Raw genomic sequence first — 17,842 nt, forward strand, 5'->3', positions numbered from 1 at the left:
ACTCTAACGCTCAGAAAGTATTTTTCTCACCTGTTCCCAGTCTCAAAAATCTTGAATGTCTCTTAGGGTCTTCAAGAAAAGAAATGACACATACTTGTTGTGGAGCGTTTTTTTTTTTCCGTTTTGTTTTGTTTGCTGTGGTGAGTGGTGGCTCTTTATGAACGTGGCCTCACTTGCGAAATAGTGGGCTGAGCCCGCAGGTGAGCTTCCCACGCCCAGATGCTCGAACCGCAACGAAACGGTACTGAGACAAAAGAGCTGTCAACTGGCGATGGTGTGTGTGTGTGTGGGGGGGTGCGGTGTCACGTGTCACACTTTCGCCGCAGCTATTTGTAACGCTACCTGGAATTGTTTTGAATTATAGAGGTAAAAATCACGTTCTTGAACAAAAGTCAGGCCAAGGGTGGCCATTTAAGCTTGTTCACCAAGCCATTACATGAACAAGAGTCGTGTCACAGTTGTTGCATTTGTTTTGCGTCGTCCCCCACCCTCCACACCCCTCTTAAAATATCACTAAATAATCGCTGGATTTATTTGATATTCAACAGTAAAATTGTTCAATCCAAATGAAGATTGTTAAATGTACAGGGTTGTCAGTAAAATCTGGACGCATAAGATAATTGGCAAAGGAAGAAAGAATTGATGATGACATTGACTCAATGGTTAATATTACTTGAAATGAACTGACTCAATGAATAAGGAGTGAATGTTATCAAAATGAAAGACGATGTGGATTTGGTGCATCGAGTTCCCTAAAATGTTGTCAAACAGATCAACCTATGCATTGCAAATGATGGAAATCATATTCGAGGTGTTCTTTGAAGGAAAAGTTGGGATTCATTTTGAAATTGTTCTACCAAGAGTATGCGCCCAGATTTTACCGACTTCCTGTGCATTTATTTGATGACATAATTGGAGTTATTTTTAATTTGTGTTTAAAAAAAAAAATCTTAAAATCATTTCTGTCAACATTTTAACTTTCTAAAACAAAGCATTAAAAGAATCAAATGCTTTAACAAAAACCTGGTATTTGACCAGGAGTGTGTAAACTTTTTGTAGCCACTGTCGGCGACATACTGATTTATCTCTTATGTAACTTCAGCGGCTGTACCACGGGAAATATAACATGACATCTTTAAGACGCCGTGAAACAAAGTCGGCAGCATTTTTGTCACGTTGTCGCTGTCTCTGCCATCAAAAAGCGACAACAACCAACGTGATGCGTCACTTATCTGCCTGCGTTGAAAGCTATATCATTAGTCGGGTGTCAAAACAAAAAACAGCAAGCACTGATAACCAAAATAGGCATGACTTTTATTTCTTTTCTCCAAAAAATGCTTGTATAACAAACTAAAACAAAACAAAAAAAAAAATATATGAAACACATTACAAAACAACACGATGTAAATGAACCTTAGTCTGGGTTTTACCTATGGATCTATCTTGCTAGCTAAAGTGGGTTTAAAAAAAAAAAAAAAAAAGCAGACTGCAGAGTTGTTGGTCACAAGGCCGCATGTTGAGCTAGAAATGCGCGGATTCTCTGCAGGAGCTCCTTTTTCACGCTGTCGGGAACCAGTGCTAAGTGAAGGAGGGAGAAAATAGCAAAATTGTTAGCTGAATAGCATAATTGCAAATTTTTATCTCACCATCAAAACTGCAATGTACAACACCAATGTCCTTGCTAAAATGTATTTATTTTTGTCTCTTTGCAGATTCTCAGTCATCACGGCCACGGTCATCTGACAAGGTTGAATTATTCTTTTTCTTATGAAAATGTTCAAAAATGATTTGGCTTTAGTTGAGATTGCAATTTTATTGAAATTATAGTTACTCACTACTTTCCTCCCCAAATAATTCCATTCGTAAATGTATTACGTTTCATGATCGGGATTAGTTTTGAGGGAAAAGTCATTTGTTTTACTTTTTTTGAAAAACCTTGAAATATGGTAAAGAGCTTTTGACATTTTTGAGTAGCTTTCATGGGCCAGTTAGAGTAGGAGAGCGAAGATGGGTACTTTAATATCTATTAGACTTTTAACCACAACTTTATATTTGAAATATAATAACACTGACTGGCATGTATTCTTTTACCTCTGGGGAAAAAAAAAAAAAAAAAAAGACTGATTACAATCTATAACATAAAATCTACATGTACTGTGTCATACTGCCCCCTGGTGGCCACTTTGTGCACACGTGGAGCAGCAGCATAATGACTAATGAATTATGACCAATCTTTCCATTCTATTCAATTATAATATTACTGTGTGATTTTATTAGGTACAACACTGTGGAGTTCTTTTTTTTTTTAACTAAAAACGTTACAATTTTTGGGGTGGTCTTTTATGGGGGCTGTAGTAGTTGATTTGCGATGTGAATGTTTTGATCCTGTGATCTCTGGATCACTGTGCAATCAACGACAGTTTCAAGGAACCATGTTAGTATTACGACTTCAAGATGGCGCCTTAGTTGGCAGCCGTCTGCAAGAGCTCTGCTTTTTTTTTTTTTTTTTTAAGTCTTTTTGGTGTTTATGGTGTTTGTTGTCCTTCGTCTGGACCCTTTGTGGACTGTTTTCAGCGTTTTGGCCATGACATTCGAGAAGAATCTGTGCTTGATTGTCACACCTTCTTGGCAGCACACCATGTACCAGTACTTGTGTTTTTTGTGCCTGTCATGGGCAGCATTTTTTACATCCTCGTTTTGCTCAGCGGAGATGTCTGCATTATTGGACAAGTCTGCGTTGGTGCGTCTCGATGAATGGCTGTTGGAGCCGAGGATGAGGAGAGAGGAGCCTCCGCGCATAGCGCAGATACGTATTTGAAACCGAGAGTCGCTGGTTGGAATTGAAGTCGATACAAAATTGACAGGAGAAGTGAACCAATTTCTTTTATTGTCAATGGACGCTACAGCTTCTTGTTTACTCTCAAACTTGGCTTTTAGCCGACGTGTGAGACGTCTCTGGTCCGCCGGTGGAAAGGAGATTTTGATTCTCTCTTTCATCTATAACTGCTTCAAACAACAAGGCGTGTGCAGGAATAGTTGTTACGATTGTATGATTGTTTTATGTTATGTGTTGATTTTATTTTATGTTAACTGTTCTGTAAAGCGCTTTGTTACAGCTGCAGCTGTTGTGAAAGCGCTATATAAAGATGTATTACCTCTGCCTTTTGGTGTGATTTCGTTGACGAGGTCCTCCACTGTGACATGGTCGAGGCCTTTTTCTCGAATCACGTCTGGACACACGGGATGCAATGTAACACTTATGAGGTGGTCAGTTTCACAAGTGTACACAAAAGAGGCCCGATCACAATTACTACCTTTGCAGTGTGCCTTAAGCTGATCCTTCCAACCGCATTCTACCAGCTTTGCCCTGAGCAACTCTTTCAACCTGCAGAAATGGCAAAAGTACTCACACAGGTGGAAGTACAGACACTTGTGCCACCCCCCCCCCCCAAAAAAATAACCCACTTGGGTCAAATTAAATGTAGTTATTCAACTCCTTTAAGTAAAGTAAAAAGGTGGTCAGTAAAATGACTAAGTACAGATACTCGTAAAATCTACTCAAGTACAGTTGCAAATAGTTTTTTTGTAGGCTGGCACATTGGGCACAGTTGTACAATCTCACTTTGAATTGTGCAAGTATACATAATTTTGTGGCCAAAAGAGTGTATAAAATGTCTTTCTGAAAAAAAAGAGAAAAAACGCCCGTGATTGTTGGAAAGGACTTCAGTTTGCTCACCGCTCCCTCTCGCCCATTTCAATCAGCTTCTGGTTAATAGCAGCCCTCATCTGTGAGTCCTTGCTCATGATCTGATGGGGAATAAAAGCGAATAAGCACGTACGAACATATTTTAGTGAGGTAAAAGAGAGATGGATTGTGAAATTTTTCCTTGGTTTACCTTTTTACTGGATGTGATCTGCTCGGGAGCACCTTGTCCCTCGTTCACAATATACCGGCAAAAACACGGCTGGAACTACTTTGTTCCGCTCCCGTGGTCCTGTTCGATAAATTCGCACAAAATGTCATACGATAATTACACTATTTCATCTGAATAATTTGTTAATTAAAATTATATTATCACCCGCCGCAAGTCCGCATTGGTTATTTTTTAATTAAATTATACTGGCGCCTCAACTTCCCATTTCTGTTCGCTGTTATAATATCCCCGGCCCGAAACAAAAACCTCTCTCTCCACAAGTGCATAATAACGTGCCCTTTCCTCCCTCTCACTCCAAAAATAAAATAAAAATAACCTTGGCTGTTGAAATATAAAACAAACGCCATGACCACGTCGAATTATACCCTAAAGGTAAACAGAGAGCTGTTGGACCCAAACTTCGAGAGTTACCGGCTATCCTTGGACGTCATACCGACGTACAACGTTGAGCTGGACGCTGGTAAGCTTGAAGTTAGCTTGAAATTTTCGCAAGGCACACACTACGCAATTATGTCATGTTGCACAAAAAAGAGCTTCATAACTACTAGATACTCATATTGTGATTATTTAAGTTAACGATAAAAGCGTTTTAATACAACCTTAATTTGCTAGTGACCGTTTTAAAAGTAAACTACGCCAAATTATAAATCTGAATTGTCCATTTTAAATGTTGGCCATTGTTGTCTTTTAACCTTAATATGTCTATAATTGCAGAAATAAATTTATAAATCGATTCAGTATTTATTTAAAGTAGTGTGTACGATACTGCAAGATTAGTGTTACTCTGATACCCAGGAAATTATTGCCGATATTGTATTGATAAGTTTTAATAATTTAGTTTGAAGTTTATTCATCATGAAATCTGAAAATCTTTTCACGGCCTCCTTTGATTATTTTTTTCTTCTGACAATGTTTATAAGTAAAAAGAAAATGCATTTTATCCTCATAAAAGTTGTGGTTCAATTTCTGTAAATATAGCAAGTATTAAATATCCCCATTTACAGTTAATGCAAAGTTGTACTTAGATTCAATCAGACCTGAGCTGTATTATATCAGTACTGCATAATTTCCAGTAGATGTTGTCATCTTTACTACACATATCAGTGTGATGACACTGATATTTATCAGCATCACAAACAATGTCCGTGTTGATGTTACTTGGTTAGATTTGCTCTCCACCCAGTGTCATTTTAGCGCAACATGTTTGTGAGAAGGCAACATGTTGGACAAGTGGTTGGCATGTCGGTTTCGCATTTTGCAGGTTCTGAGACCAAATCCAGATTGATGTTGTGATGTTCTTGCTTCCATCATACATTCCAAAAACACGCATTTTAGCTTCACTGAAGTCTCTACATTGTCCATCAGTGTAATTGACTGTGTGTCTATATGTGCCCTGCAATTAATGCCTCACTTGCGTCTTCCTTCGTTCTTGTCTAATTTAGATTGGCTGACAACCAGTCCTGTCGTTCGAAGTAAACTGGGATAGGCCCGTTTTCTCCACAACCCAAAGGAGGTTGGATGGATGTTTGTGGGACTCATAATATGAGTCGAAGTTAATTAGATCGGCCTAAACCCATCATTAAACCTCTAATCAGGCCTATTAGGTGACCAAAAAGTGGCTCATCATGTAAATTGCACTATTTGTCCAGCTTGTGAATAGAGGTGCTCTTTGTGATGTGGCCACATTATCCTTTTTTTGTCAGGCTGGCCGATATGGCTTTGTCATAAAATCTCTACTTCAGTTGCAATTGATTTTTTTGTCCCCGTATGACAATGACATCATCTCATGATCAGAGCATGAACGCCAAGTCCAACTAGTCCAAAAAAAGGTAATGTGCGATTTCAGATATTGTCCAAAAATATCACTTAATAAATAAATAATATATAAATAATAAATAAGGTGTTTATAAGTCTTTTTTTTTTGTGGGGTGGGGGGGGGTTGCAAAAGCTGGCATTTCCCTTGCCTTTCTTCTCCGCCTGACCTTTCTGCTCTCTCGTTTCCATGCAGCCGTGGAAGAGGTGGCGTTGAAGGATTGCCAGTACACGCTGGAGCACATGCGTGCGTTTGGCATGTACAATTACCTCCACTTGGACCCCTGGTACCAAGACAGCGTGTTATTTGTGGACTGCAAAGGGCGAGTGCTCAGTCTCACCGTCACTTTGGTAGGCCTGGAATGATGCTTTTTTGTGTGTGTGTGTGTGTGTGTGTGTGTGTGTGTGTGTGTGTGTTTGTGTTTCCTGGGCACAATCCTCCACTCTTGTTCATTTTGCAATGACGATTCGATGCCTCTGTTCACCAGCAGGTGGTGACCAACAGCACCACATGGCTCAAAGTGCTTTGTATCTTTCATTGCACCCATGAACAAACAAGCAAAGTGGTGGTCAAAGTTTTTGGGCTGAAGGGCCACATTTGAGATTCAAAACAGACAGATGGGTATATGATGAGTATATGATAATCTATTTGTAAGATACTGTCACCCTCGGGAGGAAACCTTCTGTGTACGTATTTGGTCAAGTTCAGGGTGTACCCCGCCTATTACCCGAAGACAGCTTGGATGGGCCCCAGCACGCCCGCGACCCTCAGGATAAGATGATCAGATAAACGATGGATGGATAGTTTCTAATGTCTCATTTTTGATGAGCACTGAGACTTACGACCCGACTAGATAGCTGATAAGACAAGTTTTGTTTTCAAGATGAAGCTCGGCTTGTCTCTTGATTGGCACATCGGCTGCACACTTCACACAGTTGAACGATGTTCACCCGATTTCTTGTTATGTCCCAATCATCATTGCCGCGTGTGCTTGCATGTGTGCGTGTGTGTAGTCACGTTTGCGCCACAGATGTGGATGTGCAAGGCCAGTTTGCCACGTAAAACTCCCGGGACCTGTCGCTACGGCAACGGGAAGGACACATCTGTCTATCACTAAGGAGTCATGCAGGCTCGGCTGTGTGTCATGTCGTATTTGTTGTTGTTGTTTTCCCCTCCTTGCTTCTTTGATTGGCTCCAAAGTGGAAGTGTGACTTCAATTTTTGCACTTTGGAAGTAATAGTAACAAGAATAGAAATAGAGAAGTTTTACTGATTTTGCCGTAATTAATCATGTGTTGTATTAACATGAAATGAATTTGTGTGTGGGTAATTGAATTAAAGGTATTTTTCCTATTGTGCAGAGAAGCCGCATCTCGCAAATTCCATTTTTAACCAAAAATGCAGATGGAAAAATGTAGATTTATTTGAAAAATGTACAAATACTTGGAAAACAGTCAAAACATTTTTTTTGAGGAACTGAGAAGTTTAGAAAAATACAAAATGAAAAAGAAACATTAAAGGCATACACAAATATGATATAAAGGTACAAAAAATGTTGGGGGGAAATTACAAAAAATGTAATCAGAAAAATGTTTTAACTTCGTAGAGCAATAGTACAAAAGTTGAAGGTAAAAATGATGATGTAAAATATACAAATATTGAAAAAGATGAAACAAAAATACAGTAATTGTTAGATAACAGTATGCTGTAACCTTGCCGTCCTTTTCTACGGTCGGCGTCATCTTTCTGTGTTTGTTTGCTTTTGCAGGACACAGTGCTGGGCAAGCCAAGAGAGGTATTTCGCCTACCACCCGAATGGAACCAACGCGAAGACCGCGTGTGCCCCTCCCTCAACCTCACGTCGGCCACCTGGGCCGCCCTCTCTGACGGCGCCGGGCGACTCTACCTGCTTCGTACCAGCAAACGGGGAGACAGTACCCATGGAAAGTGGGAGGTTCGTATGCTTGCTTGCTTACTTCGTATCCTTTCTTTTTTAGCCTTGGTTGCTCTGAGTCCCGCTCTCCTCTACTGTTGTATGGTATTCCACAGGGTTCAATTTTGGAGCCCCAGCTGTTTTCATTGTATTTGCTGCCTCTGGGTTCCAATCTTAAGAAAGCATGGTATTTCTTTCCACTGTGATGCGGATGACAGTCAGATCTAGACAGTCAATCTGAGCAAAAGGGACGCGTTCGCTTTAAGGCCACTTTTGTCCTATCTGGAGGAAATCAAGGCCTAGATAGCACTGAATTTCTTGTATTTCAATGAAAAGAAAACAGAAGTTATAGTGCCTTATCTAAGGCCATCAATCACAAACTTGGATTTCAAATTGGACCAGCAAATTGGTGCTGTTGTTGAATTCAGCTTTTTTCATCTTCGGTGGCGAGCTAAATTTTGAAACTCGTCTTACAACACATTTTATTCTATGCCTTTTGACTCAGCATGAGACTCGGCGTTGTGTGTTTTATGTTTTTTACTATTTTCATGATATAAATGTGTTGTTTTAACTGTCTTTGTTGTTGTAAGTCAAAATTGTACTCCATCCACAGCACTTTGTTTGCAGCCGTGGTTATTTTAGGGTGGATATAAAAAGCTTACACACCTGGGGTTTAAACAGGATGAATCAACTTTTCTTACCCACTGTTATTTCGAATCATATCAATGATTGATGTAAATAAGGGACTCCAATGGGCTATTTGCATTTCCAGCCGCTGTTCACAGAAGACCTGGGCGAGCCCTTCATTGTCCTCCACAGCCTGGCCCACGTCCAGGCGGGCACCCACACACTGGAGGTCCTGCTGCTGCGTGTCGTCAAGGACACTCAGGAAACAGCGGGAAGTGGATACTCGGTGACACTTGAGTGGATCACGGTCACCAACGCGGCAGGGCAAGGTGTGGGCAAGAAACTGAAATCCGTTTGGCTGCCTTGTTCATTCCAGAGGTTGGCGGCCTTTTTTGGGGCTGGGGGGGGGGCCGACGTGTTTTCAGCCATTTTGTTTCAAAGTGGTCATTTTGGACATTTTCGGGGATCATTTTGTCAGATAAGCCAACAAAATAAAAACAAAAAAATTAATTCTCAAAACTATGTAACTAAACTGTATAATTTGTTTTTGTGCCAAGCTAATATTCTTCCACTTGCAACTACATGCATGTTCCCATTAATATCTCTTTGAACTCTCCATCACATGAATTTTTTTTTTTAAAACATGGCTACTGGGGGCTTGTAATAACGGATAACTTTTCGCACAAGGCGTGGAAAAGAATTACAAAGTGAAGAAGAGGTGCCTCCTCCAAGGAAAGTCGGTGCCTCATTACGCCGCAGTGACGCCTCGGGGCGACGGTCTGATGGTGGCGTCAGAGAGGCCATTCGACTTCACGCACGTGGACGGCAAGCCCCTCAAGCAGCCGCAGTCGGCGGCGGATGAACAAGCTATGGAGGTGGAGAAGGCAGGTGGGTAGAAGACAAGCTGTTTTGTTTTATCCATGTTCAATTTGCTGCGATGAAGTCGTGAGCATAGTCACAGCAGGCGAGGCATCTGACATTTTCTTCTCTTTGTGATGGTCGAATCGTATTATTCATGCCTGACAGTCTGTCATTCATTGCATTCATACAGACCACCGTCTTTTTTTTATTTCTATGCATTTCCAGCTTTGGGAATACAGTAGACATCCACCAATTCACCAATCACTATTTTTCAGTTCATTGACACAAAGACAGCTAAGCTATGGCACTGTTTCACATGAGTACATATTTGCAAGTACAGAGCAGCAGGCCTACGTTTTGCACTTTTCCAAAGCTTCGATGTATCCCGTCCGCTTTAACTCGTCTCATAAGAGTCCACCAAGGATCAAAGAAATTACTTTTTGCCTGCCAAGCGTGCACTCGTGGCGTGAACCAACATCAAATCACAAAATGTGAACGAGGGCCACTTCACCACCTCGTACTTGAGTCGCAGGCTGCCTCTCGCTCAAGATTCCGAGATGCCAAACAACATCCTCATTCTTGTCCTCCGCTGACCTGGTGAGAGAAAGCCACCCAGAGAAAGAAATGCACCACGGCATTCCTACCTCAGGTCAAAAGATTTGCTCCCTGGTGTCACTCAGCTGCCAATGATCGGAGAAAGGAGGGGGAAAAAAAAAGAGCATTGCTAGCGCCTGCAGGGAAAGCTTGACGACAAGCAAACTGAACCGAACATTCCCGATTAACGGCAGTTCTGTTACACAAGCTAATCTTCCAATTAGTCAGAAATCGCTTGATGTCTGACTAATTGGAAAATTTGCCTGAGCCCAATCTGACTAATTAAAACAGAGCAGCAGTGACAGAATGGCTGCATAATGTGTGATACGTCGACTACTGCCAAGATCATGACACAAATGGCAATATCTCATACAAGAGTGGCAGTCACACGCAGTAGCAGGATTTTTTTTGATGGGGGGGGGGGGCTCGTATAGAGGAGTTTCTTGGACAGACTCAAGTTGCAAGGTTGGCTGCTCATAATCAAATATGATTGCAAGTGCTCCTCAAAACAAGTTTTGAAGTGCTAATTATAAACACTCGATGTCCCTCGCAATCCAGATCCCGTCTACTTCTGGCAGCAGACGTCAGACGACATCACGGCCAACGTGCGTCTGCCTGAGGGCGTGACCAAGGACGCAGTCCAGTTCCGGCTGACGGCGGACTCCATGAGCGTCGGCGTGCGGGGATTCGCCCCCCTGCTGGAGGGCCAGCTGTACGCCTCCGTAGACCCCGAGGCCTGTGCCTGGATCCTCAGGGATGACAAAAGGTTTGTAGTCTAAAGACGTTTCAAAGTAACACTTTATTTGATGGTGATTGTTATTTTGGCCTCCGCAGCCTGGAAGTGAGTCTGCAGAAGCGCACGGAAGGTCCCATGTGGCCCGAGCTGGTGATGGGTGACCGTCGAGGGGAGCACGTGATGAGCGATGAGCAGGCTGCCCTCGTCCAGGAGAGGCTCACCCACCTGACCTCAGCGGACGTGGTGAGCCAATGACTTTTCTTTCTGATGCAGATGATGATTCGCCGATGTTTGAACTGCGACAGTATAGCGCCAAACACTGCCGACGAGGACTTACTCCATGTTAGATGATTATTTTTTTTGCTTTATGAATCATTGGCTCGTTTTGGCAGCCTCCACAAGCACTCAATACCTTTGTGAAGTAAGTTTGACAAAAGGTTTCCCCATTTATTTTTCAAAGTCCTCAGTTTTCCCAATGGGAGATGGCTTGTCGTTTCCCTTAGTCACGGATTTATTAACATTTGCATTTTTTTTTTCCCGAAATAGTACAGGCTCCCTTCTCGCCTGCAACAGTCAATGAAGGTTGATTCAAAGTCTTCACGCAAGGTTCCCCAGTACAGACAGTTTTGCTCAGTGAGACATAATAGTGACCTCATCAACCATTTATGTTGTAATAACTTCATTCTTGTCTCCAGAGTTTACATCTCGTCTTTCAGGCATGCTCTGTTCCGCTCTGCCTCCTTTCCAGATTAATTGAATCCCTCCAATTTTTAAATTTGCCTTGTACTGATGACCAGCCCCTTTCAGTTGCTCTGAGCCCCCCTTTCCTCGCACCCCATCACACCCTTAGTCAGACGTTTGGGGCCCACTTCCTCTCAGCCATTGTTAGCGCCATCTGTTCCCACTTTGGCTTCTCCGGGCTAATCAAGGCCTGCTCTCATGCTAATAAATGCAGAACAAGAATAACTCGTCCGCCTCTGTGCTCTCTTTTCCCAGCACGCTAATCCCGACCTGGACAAGCCGGCCTGCAACTCCCAGGGACTCGAGGACTGCGACGGCTATCCTGAGGACACCTCCAGCCTGGTGCACTTTGACGGCGAGTCGCTGAAGGCCACTCAGGTGGTGAGTACACGACCACTTTTGACATTGTCGAAACTCCCCCATCGGGTGCACAAGGGCCTGACGGATATGATCTTTTTGTGGCCGATGGCATTATTTGGCAGAATAAAATTTCAGTAATGTTTAATCAGATGATTAATAAAGAAATATATACAGAATGAATAACATAACTTATTTTTGGGTTCCTTTACACTCATCTATTCATATTCATATTCCATGGCATGTAGAAACGATTCACGTTTGACTTTCACCAGTAGGAGTTTATTTTCCTGTCCACCCCAGCGCTGTAGTTCAACTAATTTGTGGGCTTATTCAGAGTAATTGAAAATTCACCACACGCTGATGTAGACTTACCTTTTCTTTTTGGGTCTGTGTGCGCTTGCCATTTTGAGGAGCGTTCTTCCAAGGAGACTTCCGTCCATCCATTATCTGAACCGCTGATTGTATCCTGTAATGATGCTTTCCTGCTATTGTCCATTTCTGGGACCTCTGCATTGTGCTAGTGCATAAGCACTTAGGATGGTGTTTTTATATGATTTATGGTGGCATTAATGTCGCGCCGAGGTATACTTTGTCATTTACAGCCCCCTGCGTCGGTGATTTATTGCTTTTAGCTTGCTTTAGCTTGTTTGAGGAGCTTGCATCCATCCAGGTGACAAAAAGGCTCCTGGTGACCTTCTCGGCGCTAAGGTGAACAATGCGTCACGTGTGTGCTATTTTTATCACCAGCTCGGCATTCATCGAAAACATGTGACACACAAGTAATGTGGTCCTTTCTTTCAATTCTAAACTTTTTTTTTTTTTTTTTTTTTTTAAAAAGAATGGAGAGGGGGTCTGAATGATGTGTGTTTCAGGGCTAATGGCCCTCTCTCTATTTGGTTGTCCCTCCATTACAAAGCTACCACAGGAGTCCACTTCATGGCCTAATAAATGAAAGGCTCATCATTAGCTTGAATGTAAGCGATGCTGTGTCTTTCCGGAAAGTGAAAAGCCCTTTTAATGTTTCCCCGCTGCTCACAAATAGCCATCCGCCTTTTTTGAAGGCTACCACTGCCTGTGTGAGCATGTGACTCAGTTGCATGTGTGCGTTTATCACAACTTCATTCAGCGGAGGCTTATCTTCCTGTTTTTCTTGCATCCTGCTTTGTGCCAGGTTTGATATGTCTTCCCTTCTGCAAAAGACCTTTCATCATGAAATTTCAGCATATCCGATCCATTTAGCACCTTTTGTTCTTGATGATCAAGTTGAACTTCCCAGCCTTATCCTGGCTATCTGCTTGAAAACAGAGCCAGTCAAACAGGAAAAGGTCTTTTATTATTTTGTTTTAATTAAATTGATGATCAATAGTTTGTGATATCAGTGATTGGTAGCAAATAAAACAGATACGATGTGAGCATCTCTGCTGTTTTTGCCACTGTCTGTTTCAAAATGTTCTTATAGACTTGTTTTTGTAATGTCGGCCTTTGATGGCTGCGTCCTTGTCCTCTTTTGTATCGGGAAACAGGTTCTTGAGAGACCCCCGCGACAACCGCGGAGTGGTTGCCAAACAATAATTAGACAGCATTAAGCCTCAGCACCAGATGAGGGCCGTGATACTCGACATGAACAAATGCACAATGACTCATTGTTGACAGCATTATGCATCATGCATAATGCCGATTAGATCAAACCCTCCCTGCTATCAGACTAAAGCTTGATTAGATTGATTTCCAATGGATTCATCTTCCACATGTGCAGTACAAAATTTTCTAGTTAAGAAATTAATTTTTTTCCTAGAACCAATTAATTTCGCAAGTAGAGGTAGCACTGTATTTGAAAGGTGAAACCCAAAAGGCTTTGGATTAAAAATAAATAAATACGTTGACGGCCATATTATGCTTACCATATTTATCAGCGATGACAACAAAAACGTGTTCCTAGCAGGCAGCGCCAGTAACTCAAATTGTGTCTGTAATCCAAAAAATTTAATCCACTCATCATCATACTGCACTGCCCACGAAGTGTCCAGTTCCTCTATCCATCCACCCGTTGCAGATTATCATGTCATTTCATGGATGACTGACAGTTAATAAACAGACGAATTGTCCGTGTCTGACAGCTAGTCCCGTTGCAGATTATCATGTTATTTAATGGATGACTGACAGTCAATAAACAGACGAATTGTCCGTGTCTGACAGCTAGTTTGCAATGGGTAATTATGCCTGATGGATGCAAAATTCGCATCAAACATTTTTGTCACGCTAGGTGGCTCCGTGGCCGTGTTCGCTTTATCTCTCGTCTTGGTTTCGATTGTTCACGTTCAAGGTGGGTCATGTTCCTCCCCAACATCCTTGCTCGCCATTTTTGTTGTGTTCCTCAGCGCTGGCCCGGCAAGTGGCAGGAAAATGAGATTTGGAGTGGAGGCGTGAGAGCTCGCTGAAATGCTTGTCGTCGCCTTCCACTTGACGAGGCGCTAGGGCTGAGCGCTTTAAAATGAAATCTCCTGATTATTATTTTCACGAAAGTCCTTTTCCGGATTTTAAAACCCCCACCGTGCCTTTGCTTATAAAAAAAGCAAATGTCATTGTGTTTATTCAAACCAGGGTTTGCTTTTTGTGATTACGAACGCACACAATTATTTAAAATTAACATATGACAAATACATTAGTGATCAACAACTATATTAATCTAAAATAGCCACCCAGCATGACGCAGGCGCACGTGTCTCTACTTGACGCGACAAAAAGCAACGCAGTTAACCAGACATGAAATGTCAAAAACCGATTTGGTGGATTCCTGTTGCCCGCTCGCAGGTGAACCTGGGCAGCCATCAGTACCTCTTCACCGTCACCGTGGACCCGGCCCAGATGCCGTGTATGTGCCTCCGTCACGACGTGGACGCCCTGCTGTGGCAGCCGCGGCCTGACCGGCCCGCCGACATGTGGGAGCACGTCGCCACCTTCAACGCCCTGGGTAAGAAAGTTCATGCTCGCCTTGATTTTGAGAGCAAATTAATGAAAAAAAAAAATAATAGAGCGAGTTGAAATTGCAGATGTATTATTCATTCAACAATAAAAAAAATAATAATTGAAAAATATACTTTATTTAATTCTTATGTTCATTATATCATTTGTCATTTAATTTTAATGAACTAACGTGTTCATAAAATACATTAAAAAATATTGTGTAGGTAATTATTTTTTTTAATTTGTATTGTTTATAAATAATTCAATTGGAATTAATGAAACAATTGTTTAATAAAATGAATCCAAATTAAATGTGCAGTGTATGTGTGGTAGTTGTTAAATCAAATAATTCCGATTCATTGATTGAGAATTTTGAATTATTATAATTCATGAACTAATCATTAAGTAAAATACTGGTATATCTTTAAAAAAAAAAAAACGCACTTATTGTCAATGATTTTGCGCCGTGTGGGGCGTGCCGGAGCCTATCCCAGCTGTCTTTGGGCAGTAAGCAGGGGACACCCTGAACTGGTTGCCAGCCAATCGCAGAGAAGTCCCAACGAACCTATATTAGTTGTTATTTGCGGAGGATAAGGAATATTTTCTTGGGTTTTGTCATATTGTCTCTGCTGTTGTTTACATTTTTTTTTTTAATAACGAGTGCAATATTTATGCTAATTTTGTCAGCCAGTCTATAGTGTTTCCCATTATGTGTTAGCATTAAGCTAGCTGACTTTCGGTCGTGACTTTTTTGGTTTGGCTAAATATCCAACATGCTATTGTCTTCATTTTGTTTAGTTTTGGAGTAAACTTTCACTGGGAGTGCCAATAAATAGTTTGAAGCAAGAACATGTTAATGCATGACTGTATTATATCTATCTGTCTCGGAAAAAAAATACAACTATTCTCCTAAGTTTGGGAGACAGTTAGGACAAGTCTCGCAAGTCCTAATGAGGAAGCAGAATGAGCAGTCGGAAGGCTGCAAAGGGGCACTTGTGCTAATCAGGTTTTTTTTTTTTTTTTTTTTTTCGGGGGGAGGATAATTACTTTTTCAGCCGCCATAAAGCTTTGTGCCCTTTTGTTTGTCGCATGCCCCCCCCACACACACACACACACACACCGTGTGCCTCTTTGTTAAATGTTGCGTCTGTGTCACATAAATGTTTAACGCTGGTTTTCAGAACAAACCAGCTTCACGTGAGGCTCATCAACAGTATGAGCTTAGCATGCTAGCTTAATTGTGAGCGTGTATCTCCTCTTTGTCAGGCTACGTGCAGGCATCCAAGCGGGACAAGAAGTTCTCCACGTGCGCCCCTAACTACTCATACGCATCGCTGTGCGAGTGCCTGCGCCGCGCCTTCATCTACCGCCAGCCATCCCCGGTGGACGGCGTGCTTTTCAACAGGAAGCTGGGCCGGGAGGTAGGGCAGGTTGCCAAGCAACAGGTGGCTAGCCTGGACTCGGACAAACCCGTGCTGGGCTTCAGGGCCACCGATGAGAGGCTCTTCGCCCTCACCTCCGGTAACCTCTTTGTGCTAAAGGTTAATAATAATTAAAGATGGATGCAGAGCAGTCTGGAAAATAAACGTGCATTCCCTCAGACAGAAAGTGTCAAATGTCTGCTTAGTCCAGGGGTGGAACAACTCAGATTTGATCATAATCTAAATGATTTTTTGTCATATCGTTCTGAACTAATTTAGTGAATAATTTTTTGAATAACTACACATATAGATATAGCTAGACATATATAGATAAGTATATACTGGAGCCATCCCTGTTCTATTTTCTCTCTTTTTACCATAAATCATTTCACAACTCATTTTTGTGATTAAATTCATTTTAGAAAGCACATCAAAAAAAAAAAATTAAGAACCCCAGTGGAATTCAACAATTTGTGCACTACGACAAATCTTTGTCAACTTTTCTCAATATTAAGTCTCAGTGGGACGGACCTCCCTACGTTGGCCACCCCTGCTAGAGTGTCTGGAATGGACGCATCAAAAACCAAATCGTGCACCTCGTTCCAAAGGAGAATATTGAAGTCATGAGATGTCATCTTGAAGTGAATTAAGTCAACGCGCCGCCCCCGTGTACATATTGTAAGTCTGCGGCCACTTGGACATACGCGTTTATTATTCTCCACACGCCCGCCAATTTTCCCCCACATTCATAATTTCCTGCCGTTCCTTCTTCGTCAATTAGATTGCTTGACGTTGCACCCCATAGTGCTGCACCTTTGACAGTTTGTACCAATTTGCATGCATTTGCATAAACACCATTGATGTACTTTGACCCGAAGCTTGCTATATGTGGAATAGCAATCTTGTTTGACGCTCACTGGGATGACACACAAGTGTTTTCGCCTTGTGCGTCATTATCATGCATGACGCGCTATCAATACACCACTCGAAATGGTTACTTATTTAGTTGTATTAGTAAGTCTATATCCAAGACTAGTGTTGGGAAACATGTTACTTCAAGTCAGCAGTTTTTGCTGAAGATTATGGGGTGCAAAGTCCTCTTTGATCCTGTTTTTTACGCCAACGTTCATTCTATGATATACATATTTAGCTTTGATTATTGACATACATTATGAAAGACAAGTTTCCTGTGTGTGGCTTTGTCATTTTTTGAGCTGTTCTCATTCATCCACTAAATCCTGCAGAAAATAGTCCGTATCCTCACTTTTGGTTCTTTTCGTTTTGCCTCTTCTTTTTTTTTTTTTTTTTTTTTTTTTTTTTTTTTTTTTTTGATCGCCCCCCCTCGGGCAGGGGGTGGTAGGTTCTGTGGAAAAAACACGCATAATGTCATTAACGGCGTACAATTGAATTTCCCCTTCCTGCCTTTTTTTATTAGCAAGCCTAAAGCAGACGTGCAAGGAGGCCTTCAGAGTCAACAGGTCGCCTCTCGCTCATTTCGCATGAAAAGTTGCGGCGGCGCAATTCCTAATAAAGTTCCGGCACGTCATCCACGTCAGGCGTCTGATGGAGGGTCAACTCGTCTCTCACCTCAGAAAAGTGATTTTTTTTTTCTCCCCCCTCCACATACAAAAAGCATCGGTGCTTTTTCACCCCTCATGTCCAATGAGCTGCACATTGTTTTGTTTTTAAATTTGACCTATAAAATACGGATGTTACCATGGGTTCTAATTTATAGCTACAGTATTGCCCTTTCATAACCAAACTCCTGTTGCTGAAGTATATTACTATTGTTGATGAAAATCTGATGTGATGTGAAAAAAATGAGGGCAGATTAGGAATCGGCGCAAAATAAAAATGT

The 17,842-nt window shown here is 41.8% G+C and overlaps 3 protein-coding genes and 1 long non-coding RNA gene across 4 annotated transcripts in view; 2 read left to right on the forward strand and 2 right to left on the reverse strand.

Annotated features, from left to right (window-relative positions):
- The window catches only part of pkhd1l1.1 (PKHD1 like 1, tandem duplicate 1), a 30,986-nt gene extending 30,109 nt beyond the window's left edge, over positions 1-877 (reverse strand). Inside the window, exon 1 of the mRNA XM_019874144.1 lies at positions 31-877. The gene's annotated coding sequence lies outside the window, so the exon portion shown is untranslated. The remainder of the gene's footprint in view (positions 1-30) is intronic.
- Positions 1-2,154, forward strand: part of LOC109518358 (uncharacterized) — a 13,623-nt gene extending 11,469 nt beyond the window's left edge. The window contains exon 3 of the long non-coding RNA XR_002168744.1: positions 1,713-2,154. This is a non-coding gene — a long non-coding RNA (uncharacterized LOC109518358). The remainder of the gene's footprint in view (positions 1-1,712) is intronic.
- Positions 1,423-4,009, reverse strand: eny2 (ENY2 transcription and export complex 2 subunit). The gene is made up of 5 exons (XM_019874159.1): positions 3,897-4,009; positions 3,737-3,807; positions 3,315-3,385; positions 3,156-3,230; positions 1,423-1,578 (listed from the first exon to the last, which is right to left on the reverse strand). Exons 2-5 carry the CDS (start codon positions 3,802-3,804, stop codon positions 1,502-1,504), a joined length of 291 nt encoding a protein of 96 aa, XP_019729718.1. The 5' UTR covers positions 3,805-3,807; positions 3,897-4,009; the 3' UTR covers positions 1,423-1,501.
- A 158-nt stretch (positions 4,010-4,167) lies between these two features.
- On the forward strand, positions 4,168-17,534 carry nudcd1 (NudC domain containing 1). The gene is made up of 10 exons (XM_019874152.1): positions 4,168-4,395; positions 5,944-6,098; positions 7,516-7,701; positions 8,453-8,636; positions 8,995-9,195; positions 10,321-10,528; positions 10,597-10,741; positions 11,495-11,620; positions 14,411-14,570; positions 15,830-17,534. The coding sequence occupies exons 1-10, from the start codon at positions 4,281-4,283 to the stop codon at positions 16,117-16,119; spliced, it is 1,770 nt and encodes a 589-aa protein (XP_019729711.1). The 5' UTR covers positions 4,168-4,280; the 3' UTR covers positions 16,120-17,534.
- Positions 17,535-17,842: the final 308 nt, after the last annotated feature.

The sequence above is a fragment of the Hippocampus comes genome, unplaced genomic scaffold, assembly GCF_001891065.2.
Source record: "Hippocampus comes isolate QL1 unplaced genomic scaffold, H_comes_QL1_v1.1 scaffold166, whole genome shotgun sequence".
Classification (NCBI taxonomy): Eukaryota; Metazoa; Chordata; class Actinopteri; order Syngnathiformes; family Syngnathidae; genus Hippocampus; species Hippocampus comes.

Excerpts from the sequence above, each read along its gene's own strand:
- eny2 (XM_019874159.1), bottom strand. The coding sequence starts at position 3,804 with ATGAGCAAGGACTCACAGATGAGGGCTGCTATTAACCAGAAGCTGATT. Across the intron at positions 3,386-3,736 it reads GAAATGGGCGAGAGGGAGCG|GTTGAAAGAGTTGCTCAGGG; the intron begins GTGAGCAAACTG and ends CCATTTCTGCAG. Across the intron at positions 3,231-3,314 it reads GCTTAAGGCACACTGCAAAG|ACGTGATTCGAGAAAAAGGC; the intron begins GTAGTAATTGTG and ends CCGTGTGTCCAG.
- nudcd1 (XM_019874152.1), top strand. The coding sequence starts at position 4,281 with ATGACCACGTCGAATTATACCCTAAAGGTAAACAGAGAGCTGTTGGAC. Across the intron at positions 8,637-8,994 it reads CACCAACGCGGCAGGGCAAG|GCGTGGAAAAGAATTACAAA; the intron begins GTGTGGGCAAGA and ends TTTTCGCACAAG. Across the intron at positions 11,621-14,410 it reads CGCTGAAGGCCACTCAGGTG|GTGAACCTGGGCAGCCATCA; the intron begins GTGAGTACACGA and ends GCCCGCTCGCAG.